The following is a 13,146-nucleotide window of genomic DNA, read 5'->3' as shown; positions in this document are numbered from 1 at the left end:
CCCATGCGGTGAGCGATGTCGGGGCGCGGTGTGTGGCTGCGGGCGCGGGCGCGGCTGCGGCGCTTCCCGGCGGCGCTGGCGGCGTGCGGGGACCAGGTGGGGCCGAGGGGCACACGCGGGGACACGGGGAGCGGCTGCGGGGCCGGGGGGTCCCGGAGGCCTCCGCTCCCGTCCCCTGTGGTTCCCGCAGGCCGCGGCCTATGGGCGGTGCGTGGCGGCGGCGGCGGCCGGGCCGGCGGAGCTGCGGCGAGACACGTGCCTGGAGGAGTTCCAGGCGCTGCGGGAATGCTTTGCCCGGGCGGTACGTCACGGCCCCGGTCCCCATCCCGGTCCTGGTTCCAATCCCGACCCCTCGGCCCGGCCTGACCGCAGCTCTTTGCAGGCGAAGGCGACACCGAAGTGACCCCAGCGCTGCTCCCCCCCCGCGAGATGCTCCAGAGGAATCAAACCCTCAAACGCGCCGGTTTGCCCTCAAATGACGGAACGCCCCCCATCCTGCTCACGAGGGTCCTGGAGGAGGCGCAGCCCTGGGCTGGGTGAGGGTCTCAGATCTATATTTATTAAAAAAAAAAAATTCCGATCAAAATGCTTCAGCTTATTTTATTGATGGGCTTGGCCCGCGCTCTGGGCTCTCTCCCCATGTTCCATCCGCCCCGGGGGAGCTGTTCCTGGCAGGAGGAGGCAGCTCCCACGGGCTTCCAGCCCAGCTCGGGGTGCCCACACCATTCCCAGCAGGAGGAATGTCAGGAGCATCTTTGGTCCTTTGTGTTCACACGGAGAACAACAAACAGGCGGGTCTGACCCGGCAGCAAAGGGGGTGAAGGAGCCGACCTGGGTCTGGCTCCTTCTTGCTTCAGGAAGGCTGGTCAGTGCCACAGGGACACAGCCCGGATCTGTGTCCCAGGGCAGAGCTGGAGCCGTGCTCCAGAGCCCATCCCTGTCCTTGGAGCAGCTCTGGGGCTCCTGGCGCTTGTGCTTGACGACAGCATTAATGGAGAAGCTCGCTGGGATGTGGAGGGTCCTGGAGGTTTAAGGCCATGGCATTCCAGGGGGTCTTCCCAAAGGACTCCCATGGGTCTGGGTTGTGACATCCCGGGAGCACCAGGCAGGCAGGGTCCCACCCCATCCCGGCTCCGCAGGGTCCCATCGGCCACGGATTCAAGGTCCCCAAAGACACTTGGAGAGAGGGATATAAAACCCACCACAGTGATGAGGTCTGAGGGCTCCAGGCTGGGAATTCTCAGCTGGTCTAGGGAGAGCTTTGGGGTTGGATTCTGTACATTCGCAGGTCAGGATGTAAAAACACAAAAACCCAAAACACTCCCAAAACTGGGAGCCTGAAACCACCCAGGGCTCTCAGGAAGCTCTTCCCTTCCTCACTCATCAAAAGCATTTCCAGAGCTGGAGCAGGGATCTCTCTGGATGCAGAACAGGCCTGGGGTGTTGGGAAGAGCACATGGAACATGGGCAGAGGTAGGTGTGCGTGAGCCAAGGCCCCAGATCTGCCCGGCTTGTTCCCAAATTAATCATCTCCAGCAGAAAAACCAAGCTGGGCCGGGAAGGGGTGAGGGGAATTGAGCTTCTTAATGCACTTTGGAGAGGGGAAGTGGAGCTGGAGAGCACGGAGAGCTCCCGGGGAGGGCAGCGGGAACGCAGCTCCTGTGACTCCAGTGTGTGGCCAAGGAATCCCATCCCTGGGACAGAGGCAGCACAACGGCAGGAGTTGTGCCCGGTTAAGGCAGCGTTTCTACTAAATGAGGTTCCCAAACCACAACTGTCTCCAAACACACAGGGCTCCACTCCCCATCCAACTCTGGCACTGTTGGCTCTGCTGGTCCTCAGCTCACGGCTCCTCTGGGATAAAGCCCTTCCCGAGGTGTGGATGCTGGGTCCCCTCGGCACAGCCCCTTCCCTGTTCTGAGAGGAGTTGGGAGATGGCTGGAGAAGGCAATTCGATATGAATGAGATGCTGAAAAAGGTCCTTGGAGCAGCAGCTTGGCAGGAAGCCAAGGCAGGGGGAGCTCTGGAAGGCAAGGGCAGCAGGAATGTCGCTTCCAGCGTCACCATCACCTCAGCTGCCCACAGGCACGTGCTGGGGCTGCCACTGCGGGAGCCCTCGGGGTGGTGCTCCTGGATCCAAGGGGATCCCACGGATCCAAGCGCTGCGCCTGGCAAAGTGCCGCTGGCTCAGACCTCCCTGTGCCTGGGCACGACCCCAAACCCCCGTCACGGGCCCCTGTCCTGTGTCACCTGCTGGATGTGGCGGCTGCGCACCAGGTGCTGGGCACCCTCTGCCACCCCGCTCAGCCGCGTGTCCAGCGCGCTCCGCAGGTCGTTCACCTTCACATCGGGAACGGGGTCCAGGCCAATCAGGACCCCCTCAGCCCCCCGTGCAACCTCTTGCTCCTCCTCCTCCTCCTCCTCCTCCTCCTCCTGGTCGGGAGGCAGCAGGTCCCGTCTCCTCCGGCGCAGGTCCAGGCCCACCTGCAGCTTCAGGTCCCGGTTGGGTTTGACGTCGCGCTCTGGCTGCGGATCCCGGGGAGCGGCCGCTCCGTTCTCAGCCTTCGGGGCCGGAGCATCCTCGGGGCCGGGTTTCCTGTCGGCGCCGTTAGAGGGACCCCCGCCCCCGTGGCCCTGTCGGCCCCTCGGCTCCTCCCGGGGATCCTCCTCCTTCCCGTGCCCGTGGCCGGGCGGGTCCTGCTGCCGCCCGAGTGCACCCGCGGCTCCCTCAGCCTCCGCCCCTCTCCGCTGCTCCCGGGGGTGCTGCTCCCTTGCTGCCCCATTCCTGTTACTGGAAGAGTCCGGCGCCACTGCCAGGTCCTTGGGCTCCACCTGACTCACAGCTTTGGCTTTAAGGTCTATTCCTGAGTCTCTTTCCAAACTCCTTCCTGCTACTCCCTGAACTTTGGCAGCCCTCGGCTGTTCTCTTTGGATGGGAGCTGTTGCTGCTTCCACGGGTTTCAGGAAATTTTTCTTCTCGTGGACGTCTCTTCCAGCTTTGGCTTCATGATCTCCTCCCAAATCCTCCGCCAAGGGCTTCTTCTCCAGGTGGTTTCTGGCTGCTGGAAGGCGCTGGGCATCCCCATGGACGGGATCCCGGTTCTCCGCGGGATTCCTAACAGCTCTGTCATTCTCCTGCGGCAGCACCTTCCGCTCCTTGGGAGGAGCCCCAGGAATGTCCCGCCTGTGCCCAGGCTCCTCCAGCCTCCCCACAGTGTCCCTGTGCTGCTCAGTGGCCCCGGGGGGTTGCCGGCCTGGGCGCTGCTCTGGCTGCTCTGGCAGCTCCTTGCTCGGCAGCTTCCCGGCCGTGTCTCCCTTGGCTCCCAGGCCCTCGTCCTCCCTGCTCCTGGAGAGGGGCACGGCAGGATCCGGCTGAGCTTCCACTGTGGGACAAAACCGACACGGAAAAGGGTTTTCTTAGGAGATTCCCTGCTCCTGCCAGCACATTCTGTATGACAGGAGAGGAGGCCACACCACCCATGGCCACACGGGAGGATGAGGAGAGCCCTGGGGTGTTATCCCTGTGCTTAGGGATGCCCTGGAGGCCAGGAAAGGCTTTGCAGTGGACTCTGCCATGTGCCAAAAGGAATTGGATCTCTCTCAGCCTGACTTTAGAGCTGCTCTGAGCAGTGAGCACCCTGGGGAGGGGTCCTGCTCCCTGGCCATGTCCTTACCTGGCTTTGGCTTCTCCTCTGCCCCCTCCTCCTGCCGCTGCTGGTGGATCTCCTTGTGCTGCTCCTCAATCACTGCCAGCAGCTTTGCCTGCTGGTCCAGGAGCTGCTTGTGCTGCACCTGCTGCTCCTTGATCACCTGCAGCAGCATGTTGTGGTCCAGCAGTTTTGCTGGTCCGGCTTCTGGAAAAGGGGAAAGAGAGGAAATAAAACCTCAGTGACCCAAAGCCCTCAGAAATTGCTCGAGGGGCTGTGGGGGCTCTCCTCGCAGGAAGATCCGACCCCACAAACCCAAGAGGGAGGGAAGGAAGCTGGAGGAGGATGGGATGAGGGGGAGCATGTGAGTCCGAGCTCAGACTCCAAGCACCCTTGCCAGGCAGAGGTCAAAGGGAGGAGCTCAGCCTGAGGAAGGGTTTGCTGCACCAGCTCTGAGGCTCCAGGATGGAGCAGCTGGGGTTAGGGGGGACTGTGACCTTAAGACACCATCCTGCTGCAGAGAGGGATCCCAGGGAATCCTGGCTGTGCCCCCTCCCCACACGCCTGGGGACACACACTCACCCCCCAGCTTGCTCTCCACATTCTCCTGTTTCTCCTCGGGGTTCCGGTTCTCCAGCAGATCCACTCTGTCTGGGAGGGGCAGCTCCTGCTTTTCACCTGCAAAGGACGGCAGAGCTTTGCTGTCAGTGCAGATGTTCCCCAAATCTCCTCCGTGTCCCTCCCCGCCCACCCGGCACCGTTCGGATCCAGCGCGGCGGCTGCGAGGGAAGTAATAAACCCAATATTTAACAACCTCCTGGCTGGTGGCAGCGAGCCAGCACTAACTACCTCGGCCAATTAACATGCAGGAACAGCTCTAACTGGCTTTTAGACGGGCACTTGGCAATGTGTTCCCTGTCAGGATCTCCCGGCTCCGTGTCCCCGGTGATTTGGGAGCCGTGCAGGAACAGCACGGCACCTGACATTTTGGCGGGTAGCGAACAACTGTTTGACAGCTCTTACAGTAGCTGTCAAAGCCACCAGATTCCTCCTTTCCCACAGCAGCTGCCGGAGGGGCTGTGCACGCTCACGTGTTCGTCTCGTGGAATTAAAAGGAAACACTGGGACGGAGTTGGGAATGGCCAAATTGTCCTGTCCCCGGGGGGATAACGGGCCCAGAGGAGTGCGCTCAGATGAGCTGCTGTGGAAGGAGCTTACCAGGCTCTGCTTCTTTCTCCACAGGCTTCCCGGCCTCCTCTGCTCTCCTGGGGAGCTGGAGCTGGGCCTTGTCCCGGTCACCCGCGGCCTCAGCAGTGTCACCATCCGGCACAGCAGCCTGTTCCTTGGCTTCCAGCACTGCTTTCCCTGGCTCTAGCTCCTTGTAGGGCGGCCTGCCATCCCCACCATCCCGCTGCACCACCGCCTCCAGGACCTTCTCTGGCTTCTGGACGGGCCCAGCAGTCCCTCCCCGCTGCTGGTTCTCAGCAACCGCTTCCTTCCCTTGTTTTGGGCCCAGTGCCTCCTTCTGGGGGTTCAGCCTGGCTGGCTCCTCCAGCAGGCGGCCGTTGGCTCCTCCGGGAGCAGCCTTGTTCTCGCTGGATTCCTCCCGCTCCCGCCCCATGTCCACGACCACCTCGTCGTGCGGGACCGGGGGCTCGTGGCGATGAGCCTCCCCCACGGGCAGGGCAATCCCTGGGGGGACAGGCAGGTTAGGGGCTGCAGAGCAAGAGGCACCAGGCTCCCAGTACGCCCAGTCCACCCAGCTCCCTGCTGCCCTTGCTCATTCCTGTCGTTCCTCCCTGTCCAGAGGCTGCGTACCCAACGAGCCTCCAGAGCATCAAACACTAAATCACCTTCAGCCCACAAAGTCCACCGTGAATGTGGGGTGAAGAGAGGAAGGTAAGGAGCAGAGACAGGATCTATATCTGAAATAGTCCTAAAACACACACCCCCAGCTCCCAGCCCGGCTCCCCTTCCCAGGCTCCCCGTTACCTTGATCAGGACGGTCCAGCTGCACTTTCTCCTCTGCTTTTCCTCTCTCCTCCTCCCTCTTGGGCACCTGCATGGGCACCTTGATCTGTGGCTGCTCCATCTCCTCCTTCTCCTCCAGCAGTTTGGGTTTATCGCGGTCATCCTCGGGCTCCTCCACTGCCGGGTTCTGCTCTGCAAACACGGGATGGGGACAGGGATGAGCTGTGGGATCCCGGGAACTGCCGTGTCTGTCCCAACCCCCTCACCCACTCAACCCAGCCGCTGGTTTCCCTCCAGATTTAGCGCGAGGGGGGGGGGATGACGGGGGGGCTTTTGTTCCGGGGTCGCCCGGTTGTTTTCCCTGCAGTGGGTTTTTATGGAGCTGCTGGCAGGGAAGCGTGGCCGGGATGGAGCCGGGATGGAGCCGGGATGGAGCCGGCTGCCGCTGCGAGCCAGTGCCACCAGATGGTAGCATCCCCACGGCTCCCTGCCCTGGACCTCCGGCACTGGGAGAGACTGAGCTGGGATCCAGCCTTGGACAGACACCCCCAACACCAGAACCTGAGCTGGGATCCAGCCTCAGACCTCCAGCTCCCAGAGAAGCCAAGCTGGGGGCCAACCCCGGACCCCCCCCCACACTGCTGTTTTCTGCAAAGCACCTTAAAACCTCTTTTATTTTGATTTTTCTCCCCTGTTTTTTCTCCCTTTCTTAGCAGCCCTTCTGATGCCGCTCGGAGGAGGGGTGGGAGGGAGGTGAGGTTTCCTTTTCCCACAGAAGTTTTGACGAGTGGGATTAAACAGGCATTAATTAGGGGAAACTCCTTAGGGAGATGGGGGACTCCCCCTTCTCTCCTTCAAAGAAATGGGAAGACACAACCCAGTCAAACCAGTTACTGGTTCAGTGCCAGTGTGACCAGCGTATTCCACACGGAATCCATGGCACATCCCATGGGATGGGAAGGGTCCTTTCCTCCCCCAGCGTGGCAGAAAACCCACACAGGGAGTGAACTCTTCCTTCACAGAGCAGCCAAGGAGGAAATCAAATTGTTTCCCAGCACTGAAGTTGTTCTGCAGATTTTTTTCCATCCAACAAACTTTAAAAAAAAAAAAAAAAGTATCTTCTGTAACAAAAAAAATTCCCAACTCTTCCCCCCTTCGCCCTCCCCCGTGCAATTTCCTTTGGGGAATTAATTCTATAAACATCTTTCCATTTTCTCCTCCCCCTCTGCAGGGCTGGTGCGATTTATTACGAGATGAACTCATGGGAAAGATGGGATTGCCACAACTTCAGCTGCGTGGGCCTTGCCCGAGCTGGGGGGGGGGAAACAACAAAAATTCCCCCCAAATTAAGTACAAACTCCTGGCCCAGAGGGATCCGTGCCAGCAGGACCTCGAGCCTCTCCAGAAACCCGGACTGCGTCCCGGAGCTCCACACCCAGCCGAGGGACGTGCGTGGGGCTGGCTGGCTTTCCACGTTCCTTTGCTTCAGGAATGATGGTGGGAGGGGAAAAGGGCTTGGATTTTCTGAGAAATTCGAGTCTAGTACCCAAGGGTCCCCCCTCTCCATTGAGGGACTTCCCAGGGTTCAGCAAGTCAGGGCAGGACACTCCTCCTTTTCAGGAAAAACTGGGCTGCAGGAACCAGTGCCCAGCCCTGGCCGGGGGCCCTGGGAAGCGGGAGGCCGAGGCCGGGGAGGGGAGCGCTCGGCACGGCTGCGGATGTTCCCAGCTCAGGCCTGGCCTCGGCGCAAGAAACTATTTACTCTGTTGGAGGAAAGTTTGTCGTTAATTGGTTCATGGAGGCGGGAGATGGCTCCAGTTGGAGAGGACCAGAGGATCCAGAGAAACCCGACGCGGACACAGCCGTTCCCATGGCAGAGGGAATGAGGAGCCGAGGCAGCAAGATGATGTTCAAGGGGGAAATAAACAGGAAGGAGGGGGAAACAAATAGGGAGAGGGGAAGAAATAAGAAGGAAAAAGGCAGGAAGTTTTCCATGCAAGCAGGAAACAGAGGAGTTAATCCCAGCACTCCCCTTTGCCCAGAGGACCCCGCAGTGGGTGAACCCCCCGTGGGCCCAGGGCAGCCCGAGGGGCCGGGGGAGGCCCCGCTCAGCTCTGGGAGTGTCCCTGACAGCTCCCATCATAAATCAAGCAGAGGCACGTTCCCTGCTCTGCAAACAATGCAGGAAAAGCCCAAAACACAAACAAAACACAAACCCAAAAGTCTCCACGCCGCAATAAGGCCAAGCTGCCTCTAAGCCGTCATTTGCTCAGTGGGAAACAAAATTAAGTTCATCATCAGGGCGTGAATTAACGACCTCTCAGGCTGCCTGGAAATCCATCCAGGGCTCTGGGTGGTTTGCAGGGAACAGTTTTGCCCGGGATGTGCAATAATGGCTCTGCCTGTCTCGTCGCCCTCCCGGTCCCTCCGGAGCGTCTTCCAGTAACGCTGCACCTCGTCATGTTTTATGAGCAGCCTTGGACTTTACAGGGAAGGGCTGAGAGGCTGTAAAAGCCTTTTGGCTCCCAAGGAGAGGCCGGGGTGCGAGGCAGCAGCAGGAGGCTCCGCTCTGACCCCCCGGCTCTCTGGCAGCTCCGCTCACACGAGGGGAAGCCGGGGCGTCCTGCAGCTGATTTGTGCGTGTGCGTGTCTGGGTGTGTTGTGGTTTGCCAGCAGCCTCTCCAGGCTGCCATAAAATTTCATGATTAGCAACCTAAAAGCTTCCCTTCTCCCCCAGCTCCCGGTTCAGATCGCAGCAACGGTCCCAGGCAGGCACTAAATCCCTCCTCACACGTTTCTTCAGCCTCTCGTCCGCTGCAGCAACGACCAGAGCTGAAATGTGTGTCCACAGCCCCTGTCCTGGGCAGAGGCAGCGGGATGGGCCCTGCTGTGCTCCCCCCAGTCCAGGGACACCTGCCCAAAGGAGTGGAGGAGCCTTAGGGACAGCATAGGGAGCTCGGGGACACGCCACCCGCTCCAGAGCATCAGCCGAGGGCTGACCAGGGACACGGGGTGCAGGACCTGCTCGTGCCAGCCCAGCTCTGGGCCTGCTTACATTCCTTCACCGCAGTGTCATGGAGCAAGGTCCAGGGGCTCGTGCCAAGGAAAATGAAGCAGAACAAGCAGGGCAGAGGGACGGGGGCAAACGCTGCCCTCGGACGTGCCGAGCGCCCGGAGCAGGGCAGGGACGGGCCCTCCCTGGGGAGCCCCCGGCCCAGCTGCGCCTCCAGGAGCCCTCCCTCCCCCCAAACGGGTACAGATTTCACAAGGTTATGGAATGGCATCCCTGAAATTAGTTCACAGTTGTCTCCTGACGCACCAGCAGTAAAAACCAACCCAAATTACCAGAGGCTGCTGGTTCCTTTTCTGTGTCACAGGCACTATTAAAAGCTCTCTTGCACAAAGCACCAGGGAGAGCCGCCACGGAGCCAAGCTGTTCCTGCAGCTACCAGGATGCAGGATCCACGTTCCACACATCTCCGGGGCTGCTCCGGCTGGGAACGCCGGCGGGGACACAGCCTGGGTCGGGCAGATTGGTTTTTCGTGGGCAAACACACGGATGCAGGGGTGGAGGAGCCCTCAGCATCGCCAAGCCAAACACAGCCCCCAGTTTTACCCAAACCCAGGTAACACAGCCCTCCCCATCCCGCAGGATGCCGGGATGGCCCGAGCAGGGTGCCCAGAGCACCGGGGAAAGGGCTCTTGCACAAGGAGCCTGAATCAGGGCTTTGTTACCCAACATTGCACAACGCCAGGGAGAAGATGAAGCAGCAACGACCAAGTAAGGAGCTGAAAAATATTACAAAATCTTAATCCCCCCCGAGACCCTCGAGGGTGCTTTAAATACGGAGAGAAATTGCCTAATTAGCTCTTCTTTTTTTTTTTTTTTTTTTTAAACGGGTAATTGCCTTCCTGAGCTTTCAGAGGCAGCTTAGCAACCTTTTAGCAGAGGCGCAGCCGCGGCAGGACGGGGCTGGAAGGGGTTTTATCCCTTTCCCGAAGAGCTGCTGACAGTAAAACCTCCAGCACCACAGGCTGGGGCTGTAATGGGCACTTGGGTGTCGTTAGGAAAAACACGATTCCGAGGCCGCTGGTCAATACGTGTTCACATAAAAGGCCAATGTTCTAATATTCATAATCCCCGGGCCCACGGGGCAGGGCTTTAATGAAAGTCTCTCCAGTTCTGGGCTCCACAACATCAAAGAGGCCAATAAAACTCCTCTCACACGCTGACAGGCGGGAGGCAGGCGGGGAAGGCAGCGCTGGGGAAAGGCCCCGAGGCTCGCCTGGGATGGGGCGGCGCTGGGAAGGGGCACGAGGCATCCTGTGCCCTGGGGAAGGGGCACGAGGCACCCCCCACGTTGGGAAGGGGCCTGGAGCACCCACCACTGGTGCCCAGGGAGAGGCCGTGTGATCCCGCTGAACCCCCGGGTGCGGAACGGGGCCCATCCGGAGGGCACCCAGGTGCCGGGGGCGGCCCAGCCCGGATCCTGCGCCCCTGGAACGACAGGATGCAGCTGCTGCGGAGCGTTCCAGGCGGCAGCTCCTGCTCTCTGCAAAACAAGGCGGGCGAGGACGAGGGGGAGCCGCGGGGGGGATGAAGGGCACCATTTAACGCCTCTCATTGCTAGTCAAGCCGACATCCTGCAGAGCCACAGGGAGGCACAGATCCAAGGAATCGCAGCGGCGGCTCTCCCGGGGCAGCCCCATGTCCACCCTGCAGCTCCTTGATCCCCTTCCTCTGCCCAGTCACATCTCCCCCCTTGTCCTCAGCCCAGGGGATGGAGCCCTTCAGTCCCCCACTGCCAAAGGGACCGTGGGGGCAGCCGAGCTTTCCCTCCTCAGCGCGTTCGGAGCCGCACGGCTCCTCCCTGGGAAGTTTATGACCCGGGAGCACCGAACCCGCCTCCCTCCCCGGTGGGATTATTTAATCCAGCAGCACTAAGAGCCGATGCCGGCGGGCTCCGGGATCGCTCGGATGATCAGAGCCTGGCATCCCGCTCCGCCGCCCCGGCTCACGCCGAGAAGGGGGGAAGACTCAGCAAACTCCTGCGGACACCATGTTTTATGGGATTTTTTATTTTCCCAGTCAGAACACGTGTCATTAGCGATTCCTCCTGAAAGGAGCAGCTGTTCTTTGGCCATTACTGCTCCAAAATTAACCAAGACGGAAGAATTCAATCGCATCCCTCCTCCCGGCCCTGCTGAGGGCTCCATTAAGGGATTGGGAGCTTCTTTTGCTTGGAGTTCACCAGCACCCACGTGCCTGGGAAGGCACACGCGGCCTTGAGCAAGCCACGAGCAAACCACAAGTAAACTCCACCGCGGAGCAACCCCGGAGTGAATGTTATCGGCGGCAGCACCGGTGTGGGAGACACTCCAAGCTGCCGGGCAGGAACCCGGCCAAGAACCAGGAGGGAGGATAATCTCCCGAAGAGCCGGCCCCTTTCTCCCTTCCGCTCTCAATCTCCGCGAGGATATTTCAAGGCCTCCAAAGAACAAAAAAAAAAAAAAAAAAAAGCCCCACAGGAGCAGGAGGAAACAAAACTGAGGCGAAGGAACAGGACGCGGCGGGGCCGAGGGGCAGCGCGGGGTCAGGCGGCACCTGCGCGGCCTCGCTCCGGAGCAGCTGGGAAAGGGAGGAGCGGCCGTAATTCCATCAGCGGCCCCAGCAAACAAATAATAAATAACAGGAACCAGTAAACAAAGCTGAGGCATAATCACAGCCTTTGTCAGGGCGAAAGCGAAGTCCAAATTTATATTCCTCGGCACCGAAAAAAAAAAAAAGGCAGTTCCCATAAATTCCCGTACCTTCGAGGGTGATGGATGGCTGGTTCCTGGGCTGGCAGAGGGGGGAGGGCAGCCCCCTTCGGCCACAAGCCCCCCGGCCAGGTGGGCACTGTGCTCACAGAGCTGCTGGGATCATCCCAAACAGGGATCTCTGCTCTGTCCCCACGGGGGATCCCAGCCCCTGCACCCCACCTTTCCCTTTCCGAAAAAACAACTCCCAGAAGGTACCACTGGAGGTCACAGCGGGCTTTTCCAGCAGTCAAAACTGCAGCTTTTCTTGGGAAAAGGCCCCAGGAAGCTGGGAAGATGCACAGAGATGCCTGGAAATGACCCTGTTTCCGCCACACTTAAAAAAACAACTATTTTCCCTCTTTTTAAGAAGTGGAGCTGGGAGCAGGTCTGGGAAACCCAACTCCAGCAGACACATACCTGGGATTTTGACCGAATCCTGGTCGAGTCTGCTCTCCTCTCTGTCCAGGTGCTCCAAGCCCACTGCTTCTGTCCTCATAGGGGTGTCCTCGGTGGCAGACAGGGTGGTGTATGTGCTGATCACCAGCATTCCCAGCCCAATCCACAGGATGATCTGCACAAAGTGCCAGAGGGACAGTTAGCACAGTAAAACCACCGGCACTGCTCCGTACAGCATTCCCACGGTGCCTCCAAACAATTCCCAGCTCAGTGACATGTGCCAGTGAGAGGGAGAGAAGAGGAGAGAAGTTTAGGAGGAAAAGAGGGGAACCAGTTGCTTTTGTCTGAGGTTTGTATTTGGGTGCAGAGCCATGGGAATGGGAATTTGGGATGCTGGAAGCTGTTGGAAAGGCAACTCTGCATTGGAAGGGCTCAAAAGCAAGCGGAGAGGATGTAGGGAGAGGAAAATGCATGTGGCAGACATGAGTCCAGCTGCAAAGGCTCATTCCCTGGTATTTCCAGTATGAGAAATCCATGAAATCGGGTCTGGTTGAGCAGAGAGGTGCCCGGCCTGGTTACAGACCCAGAATGTTCCAGGGAGCTGCTCAGAAATCCTTGGTTTGGAAAGGCAGAGTAAAATGCCCACACACCAGTGCTGGTGGCCAGAGCTCAAGAAGCTGCTGAGAAGTGACTCCCTCATTTCCAGAAAGCTGGGATCAAGCAGGATAAAAATAGAAGGATGGAATCTGGATCCTGTGGAGAGAAGGGCTCTAGGAATTTCTCTACCTCAAAAAGGAGAAAGTGATGGGCAGCAAAAGGAATTTCTACAGCTTGTTATCTGATGACAAATTGATCTACAAGGATCTAATTCCACATGACTCCTAAGGAAGTGTAGGATGGGGCTTAAGAGCAACCTGCTCTAGTGGAAGGTGTCCCTGCCCACGGAAGGGGATGGAACTGGGTGAGCTTTAAAGTCCCTCCAACCCAAACCATTCCACGATTCCATGACTCATCCTCTTCCCCCCAAATCCTCACCCTGCAGCATGTACATCCCAACTCACAAAAAGCACAAGAAAAAGATGCTTCTCAGTATGAGGAAAACCAGGAACAGCCACAGGGAGCCTTTCTAGCACTGGAAGCTGCCAGAAAACTGAAAATCAAGGGGAGAGGTGAAATTGGAAGGAGAAATTAAAACATTGGCACTTCCAGAGGGGGAGGAGAGGCTGATGCTTTCCTCACCCGCCTCATGCTGAGGGAGGTCGCCCAGAAACACAGGCCAGCGTGGTCAGAGCTGGGCCCAGGAGACCCCAGAGAGCCCGTTCCCAGCACG

General features: G+C 59.3%; 2 protein-coding genes across 3 annotated transcripts in view; one reads left to right on the top strand and one right to left on the bottom strand.

Moving 5' to 3' along the window:
- Positions 1 to 15: 15 nt before the first annotated feature.
- NDUFAF8 (NADH:ubiquinone oxidoreductase complex assembly factor 8) lies at positions 16 to 582 on the top strand. Its single transcript, XM_032706818.1, has 3 exons — positions 16 to 96; positions 191 to 301; positions 383 to 582. Exons 1-3 carry the CDS (start codon positions 16 to 18, stop codon positions 401 to 403), a joined length of 213 nt encoding a protein of 70 aa, XP_032562709.1. The 3' UTR covers positions 404 to 582.
- SLC38A10 (solute carrier family 38 member 10) overlaps positions 579 to 13,146 on the bottom strand; it is a 29,847-nt gene continuing 17,279 nt past the window's right edge. For both annotated transcript variants that reach the window (XM_032706817.1, XM_032706816.1), the window contains exons 11-16: positions 11,838 to 11,991; positions 5,640 to 5,810; positions 4,866 to 5,339; positions 4,230 to 4,325; positions 3,675 to 3,854; positions 579 to 3,383 (exon numbers count right to left, since the gene is read on the bottom strand). In XM_032706817.1, coding sequence (XP_032562708.1) covers positions 2,227 to 3,383; positions 3,675 to 3,854; positions 4,230 to 4,325; positions 4,866 to 5,339; positions 5,640 to 5,810; positions 11,838 to 11,991 — 2,232 coding nt within the window. In that variant the 3' untranslated portion in view covers positions 579 to 2,226. The remainder of the gene's footprint in view (positions 3,384 to 3,674; positions 3,855 to 4,229; positions 4,326 to 4,865; positions 5,340 to 5,639; positions 5,811 to 11,837; positions 11,992 to 13,146) is intronic.

This window comes from Chiroxiphia lanceolata, chromosome 19 (genome assembly GCF_009829145.1).
Source record: "Chiroxiphia lanceolata isolate bChiLan1 chromosome 19, bChiLan1.pri, whole genome shotgun sequence".
NCBI lineage: Eukaryota > Metazoa > Chordata > Aves > Passeriformes > Pipridae > Chiroxiphia > Chiroxiphia lanceolata.
Note: the sequence above shows the minus strand (reverse complement) of the source record. Positions and strands in the feature narration are given on the sequence as shown.